We start from the raw sequence: 19964 nt of genomic DNA on the forward strand, positions 1-19964 counted from the left end.
AAATTTTAATACCAGCGTCAATTTAGCTTTATTACAGTATCGAACTTTGATGTTTTTGGTAGAAGTAAACGGTTTTCACAAGAAATCATCTCAATGTTGAAGAAATTTATTAGTTATTATCTTTTCTCGCATTAACAATTTCACTGGAAATGCCTGACAGATATACAAAATAATTATCCAGCGATGCTTGTATTTAATGATATGTCTTTTTAAATACAAACACACTTACATGAGATATCATCGAACGAAATTTTAGCAGTTTGTTCTATGCATAAAGATCTATAAAAGAAATTGTACAAGATAGCGTGTGTAAAGTAGTGTCAACGTATGATTAATTTTAAAGCGAGAAATATCTTCACATTTTAATACGTCTCATCGTCAGTTGCGACATTATTACTCTAAAATAGGATTAGCGAGCTTTAACTGAGAAATCTGCTGACATTTTTCACCAAACGTTCTACGAGCGTCGTCTATGGATACTATGCTAACTATGATCCGAGCTTTCTTGCACAATTTAGCTATGTTACATCAGTGAATTGACAAGTGGCAAGTAGTAAATTATAAACTTTACAGTTTTTCATCAAAAAGGACAATCAGACGACTTGTAACTTGTAATATTAGTTCAGGTATAACGATATTGTCAACTAATGCAATTATTTATCAACTAATAGGTAATATTAGTAAATTGATAGATTGCAAGTTCTAGATCATAAACATCTCTTTTTACGACCCTATTATTTTTCATATAGTAGGACAATCTAACGGTATTACGATCTAATAATGTTAGTTCAGTTGTGTGCGTGCAAGGAAGCTCCGATATTTTGTAACATATGGAAATACTATTTGAATTTATAAAACAAGCGTTATATCCATATTAAAAGTGTCTTGCTTCGAATAAACTTTTATCGTTAACGCGTTATTTGAAAAAATTCGCTTCGCAAATGTCGCGCTCTTAGCAACCTCCTTTAAAGATCACGAAATTTACCCTTTGCTCGTACAGAAATAACGTTGACGTCGATCATCATCGCTACAAACCGATTATCAATATCACACGAATTCGTCCACGTAATTTATTGTCCGTTTACGCTTATGACTTAAGTTCGATTTGGACATAGAAGCCTGGCAAATAAACTAAGCAGATTCAACGATTTTGTTTCAACGGAGAAACCGAGAATACGTTATTTATAATATGTATATTTACAGAGATTTAACCTATCGGAAGTAGAAGAAGAAATTTGAAATTTTCGCAGACTACTTAGAAACAAAATCGCTAGTATAATTCCGTAATAAAAACAATGATAATAACATAATAATAATAATAATAATAATAGAATTATTTTGATATTTAAATATAGCAAATAATTTTTAATTGCAGCAGTTTTATTACAATCACGGAATCCTTCTCACTGTTTCACGGAGATTCTCGTCTTCATAGAATTCGATTTACAGGTTCTGTTTAGTTAATGGTAGGAACAGTATACAGCGTAGATTCATTAATTTACATATATCGTTTAGTTTAGCTGCGTCAGATGGTATCACAACCGCATTTGTTTTGGTGTTTGTTGTATGATAAAATTGACATCTTTGCTCATTTATACTCCACTGAATTCGGTATTTTAATTGACAATTTTGCAACGATTTTCTCTTGCGAATCGCAGTTCGATAAGTAGATACCTTTTCAACAAAGTGTTTCCATTGATTCTTGGATTCATGTTCAGCAAAACTACCGCCAGGGCTCGGTCTCGTCGAACATTCTCTCTATGTTGTCACGAAGCATCTTTTCTTGCTCTGTAAATACGTACATTCTGCTTAACGAAAAGAAAAAGATTCTATTTTTACGAAGAACAGAAAGAAAAAAATAATTTTTTATTTTATTTATCATGAAGCAGCACGCATATATAGCGATACGTACTACTACATTGTCGTATAGCTTTGACGTCTAATATCGTGGCTATTGAATACTCGTGTACATACAGTAATATACTATAGTAATAATAGGTACTATACACATACGTACATCGGTATTTAATACTATTAATAGTAACACTTCAAAGGATAATAATGTCAAAGCGATAATTGCACAAAGTATACACCTCGGGTATTTGTAAAGTTAGAATTCAGATAGAGAGTACTCATAATGAGCGTGCTTTGATTCTACGTTGCTGTTATTAATTGATGAACTTACCTTTCGTTAGATTAGCGATCACGCATTGCTTCCTAAGAAATTCTAGACACAAAGTACGCGACAGGCCAAAGGCGTGCATGTTACACGTGAACGTCCTGAAAAACGAGATTGTTTAAAGATAACATAAAACACAAGTTCATCGAGCATTCTGTCGAATCTACTTACCCTAATTGTCCAAAGACGATATTAGCCTGAAACTTTCGATCCTCGATAGCGATGGCCTCCTGATCTAGAGACTTTGGCCTCGGAGGAACTGGCCTCGAAGCTCTTTCACATTGAACCGCGTCGAAGAAAGCCGCCGTCCAGAATCTCATTGACGTCCATATGGGTTGTACTCGCAAATGTGTGTACAAATATTCGCGATATGGCTCCAATCCTGGCACTTCGACTAATTAAATCCGATTAAATTAATTGTAGCGTATATTTTGATATATATGAAATGTATAATTGCGACGTTCATTATTTGTAATCTACGCCGTCTGCAATATAGAAAATTCAACAACAAGTACAAGTATTCGCGATATGGCTCTAATCCTGGCACTTCGACTAATTAAATCCGATTAAATTAATTGTAACGTATATTTTGATATATATGAAATGTATAATTGCGACGTTCATTATTTGTAATCTACGTTGTCTGCAATGTAGAAAATTACATGAAAGACAGATCTAGATACCTTCGTGGTAAAAAGTAAAGCACATGTTCATGAGACTTTTGGCAGGTGCGAAATCATCCGCCTCGTGACATTCGAAAAGAGCCACCGCAAAGTGTTGAGCTAAGGAATAAAACGATGCTTCTGTTACACAGGGACGTGCTCTCCTCGCGTTCACCACTCTGGAGAACCATATCCTACCGGATTCTGTCTGTGTGAAATGAAATCGGCACGTTATTCCTTTTCTTTAACGACCATTCTATTTATATAAAGTTTAACAGATAATATATATATACACGTAATAGATTTGAACACGTACAAGAACCATTTGGCCGAAACTTGCTTTTTGCTCCTGATCGATGCTATTCGGTGCATCGAATAAAAGAGGTACGAAAGCTTTCATAAAATCCGCCGCAGCTTCCTCAGATTGACTATCCGCTGATAAACTAGAAGCCCAAGATTGGACAGATCCCGACGAACCTAAATTACAAGATCCAAAATTATTTCTTATTTAAATTTCAAATTATTTGGACAGTTAACTCGTAAATCTTAGTGACGAAAGTGAGTTAATTCATCGCTCGAATTTTCAATTTCTTAGATATAATAATTTCTTTATTTATGGTTCCTCTATATTTTAACTCATCTACTGTGTATAAATTATATTTATACCGAATTATAAATTGTAATTATATTTATGCTTGAAAGAATTATTAGAAACATCCTATTCGATGGTGATCTGTCTTTGCTAACTTTTAATTTTACATTGTTATAGAAATTTCTGGTTGACAGATGACCAGATCAACAGGTTAGTATTCAAATCAATTTTACCTGATCTCTGCCATAATCTGCGACCGTCCATGTTCGAGTCTAAACTCGTACTAGGTCCGTAACCATCCTGATCGCTCATCGAGTCGCTGCTACAAGGCGGCATATCTGAAATAATATTCTACAGGAAACAATCGCCTAATATGGTAGAAGCGTATCTACGGCTCCCCTAATTAATACTCGAGACTGGTGCGTGTGCCACGTTATTGTATTGCTTCAACATCTCTGAGAATATGTCTAATCTAATATTTGAAACAGGGGAACACACAGGGATGATACAGCGATGCTATCGTACTATCAGAAATTGTAATCAGGTATACGTGTACTATGGGGATTAAACCTGATTCAACAAGCTAAATTTCTGGCTCTTAAGAGAGGTAAGTTATACAAGGGTACACCATAAAGAGGCAATTAAGTTTCAATTGGGTTGGATGGTGTTTTAATTGAATATGTGTAAGTAACAGGATTGTAGACGCACTTTCACAGTTAATTACGAACCAAGGTCTCTTTGGTTTATTTCTCGAGATACTTTTATTCAATTTTCTATCAAAACTACGTAGCGGACATTTTCTTTTATTGCGGAGAATAAAATGTAAATTCTAGGCAAAGAAGATGTATTAATAGATAGGTTAAGAAGTTTCTAATAAACGATTTTTTAAAAGTAGAACACGTTAGAAAATATATTCTAGGTGAAGCTTGAGCAATAAACAATTATTAATTATTAAATAATATATATTCGGTAACTAAATTTACAAAGGAAACCATCATTTTCTATTTTCATCGGAATGTTAATATATTCAGAATTTATTAAAGTTGAAACTCAATTTTATCTGGCAGACTAGAAAGCACGTACGAGGTTCTGTCTAAGTTTTTATATCACATGACACCAAATATTTACACACAGGGAGATTCACGTGAAAGCGTACAACGATACGATTTTCCATCAAGAAACACAAAACTTTAGGAGCCAGGGATCTATTTGCATTGTTGCTTTCGTACCGACAGAAAAGTTGCGGTATGTCAGTTATTCATTCGTGTTTCGTATATTTCTTATACATATTTTGTAAAATGAGCCGTGGAACAGCGTAAAACAGTTTGAAGTACAGCGGAACCTGCGTTATCAGAACACCGATTAACGGGGCGATCGATTATCGGAATATCGATTAATGGAAAATTTGAGAATAGTTTTGCGCAGCAGAGATTGGAAACAAAAGAGAAACTGAAAGATATTGTTATATTTTTATTCGAAAAATTTTCTATTCGATCGAGATGAATAATTAAAAATAAGTAATCTCTTGAAAAAGAAATCAAATCGTAAAAAAAAAAAAAATGATAATCGATCTGTTCTCGTACGAAGATAATGTCATTCGATTATTCAAATAGCGTGTATTACTCTTAGTTTGAATAATTTCTAGGTTCGTCCTTGCTTTCAATGGCAACTTTACCGTCGATACGGTGAAAACACCGAAAGGAAACGAAGGGTTTGTGAGAAACGAACGAAACCTGTGACGGTTCACATACATATTTACATACAAATCAACGTTCATTTACCTAAACGAAAAACGACCGTCTGATAGCGGGTCGGGGCCCTTGCTTCATGACAAAGAGAAACAAAAATATATTATATAAAAACGATCTTTCTAAAAATAAACTTACTGTACATATATTTTCATGCGAAAATAAACGTTTCGGTAATAACGAAATTTAGAGAAACAGATACCTATATTACTTTAAGGATTAAAGATGTACTAAAAATGCATTCTTTTAGAAAGAAGGGAATTTCAATGTTACACCGAATTCATAAAAATATAAGTATACGTAATTAATGAACATTCGTGTATACAATCTTTTTTATAATATTTAACGAAGTAGGAAATTTTTGTAGCTGCTCACCTCCCCTGTAGTTCAATTTATCGAAAGGATCAGGCCCTGTGGCCTTGATATCTCTTTCTTCAAGAGGTTCTATGCTTTCTTCACTGTCCCTATCGGGGCTGTTATCTTCCTCTACTTTATGCTCTTGTCTTTTGGTTCCGGCTGATCTCGACGAGGCTATTTCCTCGTAGGTCATACCCGGAGGATATTTTCTCATACACCTCGACATATTGGCGCTACCCTGACGCTCCAGTTTATGCCTCGCGATTGCTTCGTAGTCTTCGTACGATAATCCTGTACCAAACCTACGTATAAAAGAAGAAATCGTGAAATTTCAAGGAATATCTTAGGTTTAAAAAAGATCGAGAATATTTCTCGAAGATATTTTACGTTTAAAAGATATCAAGAATATTTATCGGGAATATGAACGGAAGTTTCCAAAATATCGATATCCGTATGACCTCGATATACAGTATGTAAAATACAAACGCAAATACATGAGAATTTTATTTGAAATTTATTAAAAAATGTCTCTCCGGTACAAAACAACTTTTTCAAAAGGTTAAAAGTAAAGATACTGTTTGAAATGCATGAAACATTAAATTCGCAATACTTATCTAGCTGTCACTTGTTACTGTCAGGTAAAGAAGAAACGATAAACATAACCAGGCGTATTTTCTTCTATATGAAACTAGTGCGCCTTAACGATCATATATTATGTATCGTAAATTGCATTTCAGTTAATGCGCAAACCACTTAAAGTGAAAATAGGATAGATAAAAGAGTGACATTTTATTTCAATAGTAAAATACCTCTATAGCATTTCATTTATTTTGAACGTTTCTTAAAATTATTATTTATATGTGTCTCTGAAGATTTTAGCAGTCGATTATTATGATATTGAGGAAAATATTGCTATAAATAGTAAGCGATACGCGTGAACAATATTTTATCAAACTCGTAACTGAGAGTATATTAATTAAATCGTAAAAGAAAATATATATTTCTCATAATATATTCATTTCTCGCGTATAATGAGATTAGTAAAATGAAGGTAAGCTTAGAGGATGCCCAATTACTCTTCACACCTCTAATACACCTTATTCGTGCTGCTGTAGAACTATTTAGCAACAGATTCACGAGACAGGAGCTTACCTTGGGAGTCTTAATTTTCTTCTAGCCAACTGTTCTTCCGGATTAGAAGTCTGAGGTGGTGCTTGTGGCGAAGATGGCGACGTCGACGGGGTCGTGGTCAATTCACTTTCTTCTAAACTGCTACTTAGAACGGATCCTATTCGGCTACCCAAACCCTGAAGATACTCTCCGCTGCCTCCTAACGCAGACTTGACGGATCTGAGTGCACCTCTGGTGCGTCCAATTAGGGACGCTCCACCGGTGGATGGCAGAGCCGTAGTTACATCCACCATTTTCTGTAACAGACAAGTACAACAATCTCGTGAGTATTTAAATTAGACTTCATGCAAATTGCAGTTCTTCAGCCTCTACCAACGAGTATAACGATGGAAGCTTGTGCTTTCGAATTTTTCACTATCCTTTGTTCCGTTTTTTAAGTCAGCTTCTATATTCGTACATTTCTGAAAATTCTCTTTTCTTCAATTTTGCAGAAGTTTAATTTCGCAGGATGCAAACTACAAATTAGAATGAACGAACGGCAGTAGAAGAAAAATTTATCCAGAAGAATTTGAAGCGAAACATAGTACGTATTAGGATTTACGAAATGAGATACATACAAATGGAATTACAAATGATTTTGATAGTATTCGGATGTTTATTTCCAATAAACAAATAACGGATTCTCTTTTAGACGTTTTTCAATAATTGTTGAAATTTCAAAGTAGAAAGGTTTCATTGCAGCAAACACTCTGTGTATTTGATATCAAATTTCATGAAAATTACAATTCTTCAGTTCTATCTATAAGTTTAACAACATGTATTTCGTTCTTCCGATGTCTGGTATAATGCGATATTTTATAACAATATTTTACAATAATATTAGGCTGTACGAAAAGTGTCTTTCTTTTGCAAACGTGTTTTTTGCAACAATGCACCTTCATATAAACGTGAAACCAAGTCTGTGAAACGTCGCGGTGTTTATCTCAACACAACAAAATGGATTGTACGTAATTCGACAAAATAATATGAAAGAAAAAGCGTTGTGCGTCTATTACTTCCTCGTGAAACGAAAGAAACTTTTCGGACAATCTAATACATAGTATCAAGTACGTAAAGTTGAAATTAAAAACGCTATTTACATTATTAATCTACATCCATTAGGTGTCATTAACCACGTGAATACATTCTCTATATTCGACATGGTAAACTGTAACAACTCAAAAATCCCTTCGTCTAAATTTGAACATTATAACAAACTTTAATCAATACCAGTTTTCCATATGGTTGCTCGCTAATCATCAAAAGAATCCATTGCCTTTATCGAGCCGTATTGCAGTCAATTTAACGTAATATCATTGAAAATCATCTTTGTTCGTAATGAGCAACGAAGTTCGTGACACAAATCATGAATATGTTATCTGCAACTTCGTGCGAGCCTATTATCTTCTGTCCGACAAAAATTCTGTCACCTAATGGGCATTGTTTGAATTTTGACAAGCAGTGAAAAGCTCATTGAAAATGTATGTAGGTCAACGAGGTACGTACGGAGCATCGTACGCAAAGCGATAAACGTCTGCAGGCAAACATTTGCTGAAACGAAGAAACGTAAAACACTTTTCGTACGAAAAATGTAAGATTAGCTCGCAATGAATAAAATACGTACTTTTGAGATCAATGAAATTATTCTTAAACCGACATTGTTTTTATAAAAACAATTACATCAGAATTTATAAAATCAACGTAATAAGAGATATTGTATCTAATTTATAAAGAATGGAACGCGGAAGAAGAAATGTTATAAACGTAAAATAATTATCTATTGCTAAGAACGAAAAAAAAAAGAAAATAATTTGAGAATTATCAATGGTTGCCAGAATTTCTCTCACGTTTTATGTCAAGGTTCCTCGTAATAACTGTTTGTGATTAAACATGCAACCGTGTTTTTTAATATAGTTACGTAATAACAAGTTTTCGGTTGCAACACTTTGTCTTATAGTGTCCATAACTGAAAATCACGTAACACTTGCAATATGATTATTCAACACGTATTCCAAATAAACTGCAAGATCCATCGTTATTCGTTTTTATCATTCATCAATTATCAATCATTGGAGGAAAATTATGCTCCGATATGTACATAGGTATCGATAATTTGTGTTATTGACTTTCCTATTTGGAATAGCACCTGGTAGTATCATACGAAGTCACACAAGTGACACCGAGAAAACATTATTATGTTGAATATTGACAAGCATCGTTTTATCAGTCGTATCGGTGCAAAGGTGATAAACATATTTATCGTTTCTGTAAGAAGGAAAAGGTCTTCGAATAGGAATTTACGTCAAGCAAACTAAATGCACGTGGACAAATATAAATGCGTTTGAAATTCATGATAGATTATCTTCAAACGTGAAGCGACCAAACATAAATAAAATAAGTGTACGATTTGATAAACGGAGAAAAATGTACAAGTAAAATATAAGCAAACGTCGTATTATCAGTTACTTATATTTTTATCATAAATTATTTTATTATTATTATTCGTAACATGTATTGCACTAATATACGAAACGTATATATAGTAATTCGTGCAATTTGTTCTGCGGTAATCAATACGTAAATGCATTCTTAAAATGATCGATGACGTACAAGAGTTTGTGGAAACATTGATTCAAACGTTTGATAGAAACCTATGAAATCAGATTTTCCACAAAGAGGAAATTCATACCAATTGAAGTATACAATACAAAATTATTTCGTACCACGTACTATAGAGATTATTTAATTAATTTTTGATATTTATATTACGCACTCGATTTTACACGTTTGATTTAAAATGCAATTTAGTTAATGAATGAAAATGTTCTGAAACGATTTAATTAATACACTTCTTCATTGTGAAAACAGTAGAAAACTATATGTGTATATAGTAAAGGAACAGGATATTACGTGTTTATTATCTGCACAAGCAGTTCTTATCGTTAGTATTTCTCTTGCCTCTGGTTAGTAGATACTCGTGTTTCTGCTTCTACGAATGGAAGTAAGATTTCATTCTAAATAGAAAGCGTATAATGAAAGAAAATACGAATGAACAGGTGAGACGATAAATGTTACGTAAAACTTCATACAGTTTTAAAGTTTCGAAGGAACCTTAACGTTTCTCACGTGGCATGATCTAACTTTTAATATTTACGCTTATGGTGTTGCGCTTGCAAGATTCGCAACCATCTGTTACTCCGGTCTCCTTATCACGCTCTCATTAAGTTTATATATGCATACACAGATGTTACACAATGAACGAGACGTTTTACCGTTGCCGGTCCTGATACGAAACAATAGGACATGTCCTTGCTGATAGCTCATTCTGACCGAAACCGCATCTGGAAACTGATTAACTATCGCTTGCGTAATATCTTTCACATGTTTAATGACTTCCATTTATTCAGAACATAACGATTCTAATAATAGCACACGTTACGAATCGGAGGGAGTTTATGATGTAGAGAAAAAAAAAACACTAATTAAGAATATATATTCGGAATCTGTAGAAAATTACCTTAAATTTAAAGATATCTTATTGCAAAGATAGGCGATAATAAATTGTCTACTTTGCTGTTAAGTTTGTTCCATAAAGAACTGGGCTGTGTAAGAGAATTTTGGAAATGTAAATTTCATACATCGGAGAAAATGATCTTTCTTTTAAATCTGTATCTATATGGGATCGTCTATAGAAAATAGAAGTTCATAAACGGTGTCCTTTTTTTCTTTTCTTTATTATCGTCCTGTGTATCTTTTGATAGACCAGTCGAGTAAAGTTTGTTTGAAAATCGTGATGCTACAAAGAAGATAGAGCACTTTCAGAATGCGAAAGTAGATCATCGATCGTGTCAACATCTCCATCGAAAGTTGGATGCCGCAAGAATTTGAAATTAAGCTGGCAACAGGAATTGCGGGGGTGGAAGCGGATGTAATATCGAGCAACAAGCACGCCAAGGTTCTCGGAGTATGAGCGATGCAATTTGACCAATGCTTCGATCGACGCTTCCTTTGTCCGAGAATCTCCAGATTGTTCAACTACCAATACGATATCATTTGACAATAAAATGAAATTAATAGATAGAAGGCGAAATAAAATAAACAATTTTCGTGTTACTACAATAAAATATCGCCTTAATTTGACCAGTAAAATTAAATGAAATTTGTTCGAGCATAAACAATGTAAATTAAAACGCATAAAGCAATATTAAACGCTATTTTAAAATGTACTAACAATAAATGTTTCATTTATAGAATATTCGTATAGATCAAGTGGTGCTATACGTCGTTGATCGATACGAATGAACGAAACGTTCGTCGATTCACCTTCAACGTTACGTCAAACGTATTTGTATCAGGGACAAACGATCGTAGGATTTCACGAACGCATGAAAGCACATCGAGGAGTACACTCCGGCGGGACATCGCCGCAATGCAGCTTTATCTATACCGGGCTGTTCCGCACCATACGGGCCATTGCTCGATTTACGATTCCAGAAAACATACGTTCACAAAGCTCGATCTACTCGTCGTGTACCATAATGCAGCTCTTTAACTACCACGATGTCATTTAAACAGCCAAATAACGAACATTGTAAGCGTTCTACCATCGATGATCGACTATTTGCAATCAAACAACAATTACTTACTGTTTGTCTCTAATTGCAGCGAAGTATTATCCAAGCCATGAACAACGAGGATGAGAAGAATGTCTGATGCGCGAGATGAATGAAAATGAAAAAGGATAGGATTTCGAGAGCTTCACATTGATTTGAGGAGAGAAACGGTGGATTGTTCAAACCAGACTAGTCGTTCACCCACATCAAGAATGTTTTCATTGCGTTAATGAAGTGTCCGACGAATATTTCAACGATTTAATAAATAAAGAATATACCGTGCGGTAAAACGAGCGATTAGGCCTGCTGATCGAACGCGGTTCCCCTCCGCGGTCACTTTGAAGCACGTGTCTGATCACGAACGGTTCTTTACGCCGTTACTACTTAAGCTACACACCGAACGTAGCGCAGTTGCTTGCACTGGCTGGCTCGTTCGACTTGCGTTACTCTTCCAACATGTGATCCGATTAGCGCGTACGCATGCGTACCGCGCGATCAATACAGTTTTACTTACCTTTCTTACGTAGCTCGAAATGGTCGGTATAACAGATACGAAGTGCTTTATTCTGTTAGTAACACACAGCAATGCACCGACTAACGGTATCGAGTTTGAAAATAACATTTTGCCGATTACCGGAGATGGTAAATTATTACAAAATGCGAAGAGAGAGAGAGAGAGCTCTGTTCTTGTGGAAAAATTGATACATTTTCTTCCAAGCTACTTATCTTAAAGCGCAGGCCTAGTTACATTTTGAAATAGATTTTAAAATAGAATTTTAGTCATAACGTTGAACAATTCGTTCGATAGTGAAATCTAATTTTCAGAATAAATATTTATGGACTTCTAGCATTCGCGATTTGAAAAATTAAAGACAGAATCGTATCTTCGAAATTGGTAATAGAAGAAGCATGATTTCCTTTGTGGATTTCGGTCACGGGTTGGTCTCTTTGTTAAGTCATTCCACGAGTAATGTAGTATTCTCTGCGATACAGTGGTACACACAGTAGATGCAAGGAAACGACTGTTGATAATTATTGGCTGGACAAGCTGTGCAGGATATTCTATTTGTTACAAGTACGTTAAAAACCGATACGCAGCCAATGTTTCTCCTTCGCTTGCTATTAACTAGCACGAGGAACTTCAACGTTGTGATGGCTCGGTTCTAGCCATATCCATTTATCTCCACGCGATGTCATCTGGGATCCATGGGATTACTCTCGAGAGACGAAAGAGCGAATTGTACCATATAAAAGTCATCTTCCATTGGATAGGGTTTCATTCGCCTCTACCCACGTCGATAAAGTAAGATCTAAAAAGATCAGAAGAATCAAGATTATCTGCTTCTTCTTTTTCTCCGCGGGGGATACCTTTAAGAGATACGGTGGACATCTTGGGATGGTCGAATGAACCAATTAAAAGATAATGATGCTTTTCATCTTGCTCATTATCCTCTGGTAGTTAACTCGGTGGAACTGCAGTTCGAATATAACAGGTGCAAGGGTCTCTATACAAAATATAAATTTCGTCCACGGTTTTGTACAGGAAAATATGAAAAAGTCGTTCGCAAATAGCGTGTTAATCCTTTACACTTTGATGAATATTATTGACGTCGACTGGCAACTCCGGTACAGTTTTGCAGAAAGTTGTTAATTTTCCGATACGGTCGCCATCCTCGTATTTGCATATTTTACTAGCGAAAACGACAAAGAAAGAATTTCCTCGTTGTCGATGTGGCCGATAGTGGAGTGAAAAAAGAGTGAAGGCGAAAAGGTTCTCATGGGCTGAATAACTAATTACGATGAGTAATCGAGTATTTTTTATTTCTCGGTGAATTTATGCAGAATACAGTACTAATTATACACGACGTGTATTTATACTTTATATTTTGTATTTATATTAATATATATTCTCCCGTACCATATCTTTGTTTCACTTAGACGTTATTACTTAATTACATCACATCAAACGGACACGGTGCTGTATGGTTTCTTTTATCGATTATGTACACATCTGTTGCGGTTAATTGTGCCGATTAAACGAACGTTGAACGGAGGAACGACGAACGAAAAAACTGGAGGAAAAAACGAAAAGCGTACAATACTCGTTCGATTCCCATATTTTCTCCTCATGATGTATGTTTAATCGACGAGTTTTCTTACATAATCGCCGATTATATAACATTTCTTTATGAAAACCAATGGGAATCGAACTTTTGCACACTTTGGGGCTTAAGTGGTGCTCTTTTATGCGCACATCCGGTGTACGTGTACATTGTATGTATGCGTGTGAGTGTTCTTGTAGGTGTATCTTTGAGTTAGCTTATCTTATGAATTACGATTATTGGTCGAATATTGTTGTTCCAAGCCTTTTTGCCGTGTAATATCGATCCTTCTATCGCGACCTCCTGTACACGAGCCACGTGTCGCGTTCAGGCTATTATATTTTTTTTTCTTCTCTGCTTTCTTTATACTTCTTTTTATACTTTATTTACTAGGTACACCTAGAGCAAAGCGTTACGATAGGTTATACGTATCAAGTACGCGTTACGCGGCTCTTAGTTTTATGTTTTGAATCGTAAGGTGACCTTGATACGTATTTATTTTCACTGTTCTACTAGGAAAGGCCAGTATTTGCTTGAAAAAAGTTAGACGATTAAGGTGAGACTGAGTGACGCGAGCGAATACGCGAATACGAATGACGTTGAAGAGGAGTCTCGTTTTAACGAGAGTTCGAAGAGCTCGATAGAGAAACCTGCATGCGATAACTTGAAAGAAAGAACGAGATGGATTTCTGTAGGATAAATTTAGGCGAGAAGTTTCAACGGGGAGATGTAGTCGTATCGCAGTGAAATAAATTGATCCGAACTGGAAGAAAGTATTGACAAATTCTTAGCAGGTGGAATCGTAATTTATGAAACTAAGTAGATATGGAATGTTCAGCTGCGGCAGGTAAATAAATAATTTTGTAAAATTATGCTGGAATTTTAGAATCGATTGGTAGAAATTGAAACAGCTGTTAGCGAAACGTACATCGTATTCGTCGTAACGTAACTTCAATGTAAATTCAATTTCATTGAAGATTTGATTAAAAATTTAGATAATAAATATTCAAAGTACATTGACGAAATTGTAACCAACGAAATACTAATTTCATCGACTACAAATTTTCTTATTAAAACACATTAACTTTCTAAAAATTACGCACCTTTCAACGAAATACAATGGCTGTCAATGTTCGATAGAATTAATTCCCCTTGCGATAATTTCTGCATCGAGCTCTCTCCATCTCAAACTACGTGTCTTACCATTATTATTCACTTTTGTACGATCATAATTTGTTTACCGTGGTACTACGGTCAACGAAAAATCAAAATCATCGAGTAGACAGCATACAATGCGTACCTACTTAACATGGCGTTTTCGCTCGCGCGTTTCCTATCGAAATATTCTCTTGGTACGAGCATGGTTCCAAATGTACTGTCTCTTTTTTGTCTTTTTTTCTTTTTTTGTTTCTCTTTAAATTCTATCACGCGTTTTGGCCCCTCGTCCGCTGCAGTAAGGAAAATGAACTTTCGTGCTGAGCACGTAACGCAAAAGTGGCAAGTGCGTGGTCGCGTTCGCGTTGCGGCGAATGCGAGCATGCAAACACATTAAAATCGCTCGAGCAGCGTGCTTGGCTTTCGAAACGATCCGCTGCAACGAATTCGAACCTCGTGCACAGTCTTACTTGGGAAATCGCCCTAAAGAAAAAAACACGCGAATGTTCCTTTGTTGCGTTGCGAACAGGCAACTGATCTCGCCCACGATTTGTTCCACGTATGTACAATTAACTTACTCGCACATAAAGGAGATACGGGTCGTGTTCCTGGAACATGTTACATTTCTTTCTTTTGACGGTGATTAGTTTTAATTGCTCGGATGAGATTTCAATCTTTCGTTTCTTTTTATCCATACAGTCGTAAGAGGAAACTTTATGAAAAAGCTTCAAGAAAGTTTTTAAACTAAAGCGTTTGAAATATATTTATAGTACGAGGTTTTGTAAGACTTTATCGTTTATCATCACGTTTGAATAGAAAGAGAGAAAATTTTCTTAGATGCAATTCTGTACAAGCACTTTCAGTTGTTCAAAAGTTTCAAAAATCATTTGTAGAATTGTAAAGCAGGTACATTTTCAGAAATTACATACGATTAGTTCTATATCGTCGTATTCCATTATTTTTAATTGGTACAAGCTATCTTGAATAATTTAGATCGTAGTATCCCAGAAGTTGAGCAGAATGCGATGCGATATCTCATCCGTACCAAGCAGCATCAAATTCTACGCCAATGAAACACGACACGTACGCGAAGGAGAGAAATCAAATAAATACAGGACGGATATGTTTAATCTTCGAGCGAAAGACTTTGTCCTATGCATCCTCTATGTTCCTTACAAATGTACGCGCGTTAAAGGTTCCTCCGTTTATTAAATCCTATAATGCAGTTCACATCGCATTACGTCGTTCTCGACGAACGTTGTGAGCCTAAATTTCAAAGGATTCTTCTCTTCGCTTATCGTTCAATCGATCAAAGTTAACAGGATAAAACGATGCGATTCCCCGATATGTTCGATCGAACGTACAAACTAGACGCGTTCGTAATTACCAGTTCGCGTTTCTCGCGACATTGCGCTTGAAATGTGCAGAAACACACCTACTCCGTCCCTTTCTCGTTTATGTATGTATGTACATGTACACGAAACATAGTACACGTTAAATAAACGCTAGTGATATCCCTTTTACATTACATTTACATACATTAAAGCTGCACCTTTACGTGTATACGAATACACATCTAACGTAAGTATGTACAACGACGTTACACCCCTATCAATCTAACTCACACAGCTAGATTTAAGTCCGATTCTTCCTCATTCGATGCTCGTCTGTTCTCGTTTCGTTCGTTCCCTTCAATCGCCGATTTCTACTCGTTACGCTTCTTTTACCCGATTATTGCGTTTAAAAATCGGTTCTATTATCCAATTTCATCGATTCTCTTATTTCTTTGTCAACCGTCGGTTGCTTTATTTATTATTTATCCGTTAGACGTCACGTGGTTCGAAATGGTGTTCGATTTTTCAGTCGTTTATATCGTGTAAATTTCACCGGGATTTGTATTTTTTTCTTTTTTTTCTCAAATTTCTCGAGTAAAGCGTAAGTAAATATCAGAGACCGAAGCAAAGATTGGAAAATGGTAAGAAGCTTCTCGACGCGGCCAGCTTGTGAAACACGATCCGATTAATCAATTTTAGTTAGCAAGGCGTTTCAAGTTGTACAGATAATTAATCAATGTATCGGATAATATGAAAGTTACTTTAAAAGAGATATATTCGAGAAGTCGAATCAAAGCAGCGATCTGTCTCGAATCTCGAACGAAACTCTCAGCAATTTCGTAAGGGATCTTAAGTTTCTTGGAAACTTTATAAGTGCAAGCTCACGAGTGAATCGAACTGGAGAAATCGGACCTTCTTGGAGAAGAAGCAACTTCTCGCCTTTCTCCGTGCCAATCGGCCGGTCGAAGTTTCGAGAAGGCAAGTGTAAGCTTTTCTGGTCGCGGCAACCTGACGCGTATTGCGCGAGCGTATCGAAGATTGGGCTCGACGCAGCCCGAAGGCTTTCAATTTCGCGACATCCCGTCAAGAAGAATGTCAGTTTCTCCTCGTATGAAGTTCGCCTGGAATTCGACACTTGTGCGACAGTCAGCCTGCGTCTACCAATCCTACAAGCTTCGTACTAGTATCTCGATCAAGTTATTTGTGGTAAAGCTATGAAAAATATGTTTTGCTCAAATATTAGGGTGTCTTTGGCGTTAGAACTAGCGGAGTAGTGAAAATGATCGGCTCGTAATTTGTCACGATAGTTTTATACATAGATCTAAAATGATTCATTTCGAAGGATTTGAATGATTTTTGATAAAGTGGTCTTTCTGCGCTATATCTATCTTTATATATCCTGCATATCGGTTTGCTTGGTACGAGTTTTATACTTTAGCTGTTGGTAGTTCCAGCGTTAAAAATATTACGTATTCGTAAAAAAAGAAAAAAGAAAATTCTTCCTTATGATGACTTGGTCATTAGCGAAGAGAATTTACATACAACACGATTAGAATTAGATTTATATATTAATAAATTGAATCTCGATTAGAGATTTCATGGTATCCTTTAAATCCACGAAGTACAAAGAAGGAAATGTATGCCATTAGAATTAGCGCGAGCAGCCTCCTAAGCTTTTTTTACCCTTTTTATTTTTTTATTTGGACAGATGATCTGAAAACAATTCGAGTCAAACGATCGATGTCACGTAATATTTCTCAGATACCCTAATGTTATACGCAAAACACTCGCACTTACAAATCTACGGATGTTCGTGAGTTTAAGTCAGGGTATAGTATCCTTAAAAAAATTCAATAAATTAGAAACTTCAAAGATTTGGTAAAAAAAGATGAAAATAGCAAATAATTTTTATTTCATGCCTCCCTATAAACGTAGAATATTACTTACGAACAAGAGATTGGCTCAGTGCTCGTAGCAAATGGTCGGTACTTTAAGAAACTATGAATTTCAAGGATTTTATGAGAAACGAGGATTATGAGCAATTATTAGTTAGTATAGCTCGTTAAATGATCGAATTCAATATTATTTCTTTTCTTCCCTCAAAGATGAAAGTCTTCGTTCCTATGAAAAAACGTATGTTCTTAGTTATACACTAATTGTAAGAAAAAACAGGTACGGACAAAGACAGCGCTCCAATGGCGAAACGCTATGGAAAACCCGTCGACGTGTTGATGTTAGCGTCCTTTTACACGCGCTACCACTTCATCGCGAACAGACAATTGTGCCTCTAATTGTAAGTACGTTTACGATCTTCTCTTTCTCTTTTCTTTTCTGTATATATGTATGTTTGTTTGCTGCATGTGTAGATGTACGTGTGTGTTAACGTGTACTTGATTTTCGCCGCCTATCGCAGCTGGTAACTTTAGGCTACGCTTACGATGGAAACTCGACCAACTATATTTCTACGTTTTGATAGTAATATTTACGCGTAAAGTAAGCCGAGAAAGTAACGCCTTAATCGCTTGCTCGCTTCTTTTTTTCCTTATAATTCAACATGTAGCTACTAAATTGCTTTAAATTTGTCAGTACAGGTTTCCCGTTTTCGTTACAGAATCGCATCGTACAGTTAGTTATATTCCTAACAATGTTCTAATTTTAATTACACGTTCGTTTAGGAGTAAAATTACATTGACATAATGTTTTTAATGAGCGTTACGCTCTATCTTGGATCAAGAGATAGTATAAACTACTTGTACGATGGCGCAATAAAAATTGCAAAGATACCTTTTGTTAAAAGCTGATGTGACTAAGCGACAACTCACGATCCTCGAATAGTATGCTAATTTTATAAAGAATGTACAAGTCATACCATTGTGTATTATAATTCAACTACGACCTACATTTACTGAATTTCTCATCGATCGAAAGTCAACAATTAATCTTCGTTCTCATTGAGCAATTGCGAAGGAATGTTCCCTTTATTCGCCCCTTTTTAATGTACATTTCTCGCGAATTCACGAATAATATTTATGTATTTCAAACTTCTAAGAAAATACGACGGACGTCACTCACATAAACGAAGCAACAAAATTTTGGGCCATCTTCTTCTTAAAATTTGAATTTCTTTCGATCACGATTCGCGGTTTAGTATCACCGCGTTCGACGATCGTACATCGTTCGTTAAGGCGTCACTTTCAAAGCTTAAAAGCTACGAAAAGACCGCGACCTGCTCGACAGTAGCGTAGCGTAAGAAAAATCCCGCGAAGCTTCTGTTGTATTTACAAATCGCGAAGATTGCTCGGCAACGAAAGAGCGAGAATAAGAGCAAGGACTATTGATGGCATCGATTATGCAAAGGCTACGTTCGACCGCGAGAAAAATCAAGACGAGAGATTGAAGACGCGTAGAGACATCGATAATCTTTGGTCGATCGATAAAAAGGTGGAGTGATCGTCGAAATACAGCGAGATCGGTGAAGAATTGTTTGTAGTGTGGTGAACAAACGGTATAAATAGTCGTGGGAGTATTCTTTTTAATCGTACACTTGACCTTTCACGCGTTCGCTCGATCGTCGAGGGAGATCACTTTCTTGGTGACGCGCGATTCGTTTAGACGTGTCACTGAGACAGACACAACGCGGTGGATATTGTGCTGTGTGTGGAATCACGAGCTTCTTCGTAGCCTAAAATTACATATATTCTTGAAAAATAGAACGGCCCGCTGGATTTTTCATTCCTCGGACGCTGGCTGCGTCGTGTCGCTGTCCTCGCGGCTCTCGCTGCTCGCCTTTTGCTCTTGCTCCTTCTGCGCTTGCTCCTTTTGCGCTCTTGCCTCGGCGTCTGTTGACAAATAAAATAACAAATAAAATGATATAGTAATGATAAATTTGATTTATTTCAGTAAGGATATGAAAGGTCGCTGTTTCTTTTTATTCTACCACATGTATCTCTCTTTCTATTTCTTCCTCGACCTCAAATTAAACAAAAAAAAAAAAGTTATTATTATGAATAGATATTTACTGAAATTTTACGAAACATGTGTTCGCAGAAGAT

The 19964-nt window shown here is 35.9% G+C and overlaps 2 protein-coding genes and 1 long non-coding RNA gene across 8 annotated transcripts in view; 1 reads left to right on the top strand and 2 right to left on the bottom strand.

Moving 5' to 3' along the window:
- Positions 1 to 90: 90 nt before the first annotated feature.
- Positions 91 to 11772, bottom strand: LOC122568558 (uncharacterized protein KIAA0513). 4 transcript variants are annotated; one of them, XM_043728436.1, is made up of 10 exons: positions 11600 to 11772; positions 6691 to 6965; positions 5557 to 5840; positions 5215 to 5256; positions 3667 to 3771; positions 3158 to 3318; positions 2863 to 3049; positions 2351 to 2573; positions 2186 to 2280; positions 91 to 1805 (listed from the first exon to the last, which is right to left on the bottom strand). In XM_043728436.1, the coding sequence occupies exons 2-10, from the start codon at positions 6960 to 6962 to the stop codon at positions 1759 to 1761; spliced, it is 1416 nt and encodes a 471-aa protein (XP_043584371.1). In that variant the 5' UTR covers positions 6963 to 6965; positions 11600 to 11772; the 3' UTR covers positions 91 to 1758. The 4 variants fall into 4 exon arrangements, with proteins under 4 accessions (XP_043584371.1, XP_043584369.1, XP_043584370.1 ...); XM_043728434.1 differs by having other exon boundaries at positions 91 to 1788; positions 11600 to 11770; XM_043728435.1 differs by lacking the exon at positions 11600 to 11772 and adding an exon at positions 11355 to 11512 and having other exon boundaries at positions 91 to 1788.
- LOC122568564 lies at positions 6855 to 11611 on the top strand. Of its 2 annotated transcripts, XR_006317122.1 has the most exons (4): positions 6855 to 6991; positions 7161 to 7252; positions 10960 to 11299; positions 11374 to 11611. It is a non-coding gene; the product is annotated as an uncharacterized LOC122568564 (long non-coding RNA). The 2 variants fall into 2 exon arrangements; XR_006317123.1 differs by lacking the exons at positions 6855 to 6991; positions 7161 to 7252 and adding an exon at positions 9431 to 9764.
- A 1343-nt stretch (positions 11773 to 13115) lies between the features above and the next one.
- The window catches only part of LOC122568552 (calcium/calmodulin-dependent 3',5'-cyclic nucleotide phosphodiesterase 1-like), a 118146-nt gene continuing 111297 nt past the window's right edge, over positions 13116 to 19964 (bottom strand). For both annotated transcript variants that reach the window (XM_043728426.1, XM_043728425.1), the window contains exon 12: positions 13116 to 19751. In XM_043728426.1, the coding sequence (XP_043584361.1) occupies positions 19642 to 19751 (110 nt within the window). In that variant the 3' untranslated portion in view covers positions 13116 to 19641. The remainder of the gene's footprint in view (positions 19752 to 19964) is intronic.

The sequence above is a fragment of the Bombus pyrosoma genome, linkage group LG6 (genome assembly GCF_014825855.1).
Source record: "Bombus pyrosoma isolate SC7728 linkage group LG6, ASM1482585v1, whole genome shotgun sequence".
NCBI lineage: Eukaryota > Metazoa > Arthropoda > Insecta > Hymenoptera > Apidae > Bombus > Bombus pyrosoma.

Bases quoted from the DNA above. Each gene is read 5' to 3' on its own strand.
- LOC122568558 (XM_043728434.1), bottom strand. From the start codon at position 6,962: ATGGTGGATGTAACTACGGCTCTGCCATCCACCGGTGGAGCGTCCCTA. The intron at 5,841-6,690 runs GTAAGCTCCTGT...TTTTATACGTAG, and splicing joins AGAAAATTAAGACTCCCAAG to GTTTGGTACAGGATTATCGT. The intron at 3,050-3,157 runs GTACGTGTTCAA...CATTTCACACAG, and splicing joins GTTTCGGCCAAATGGTTCTT to ACAGAATCCGGTAGGATATG.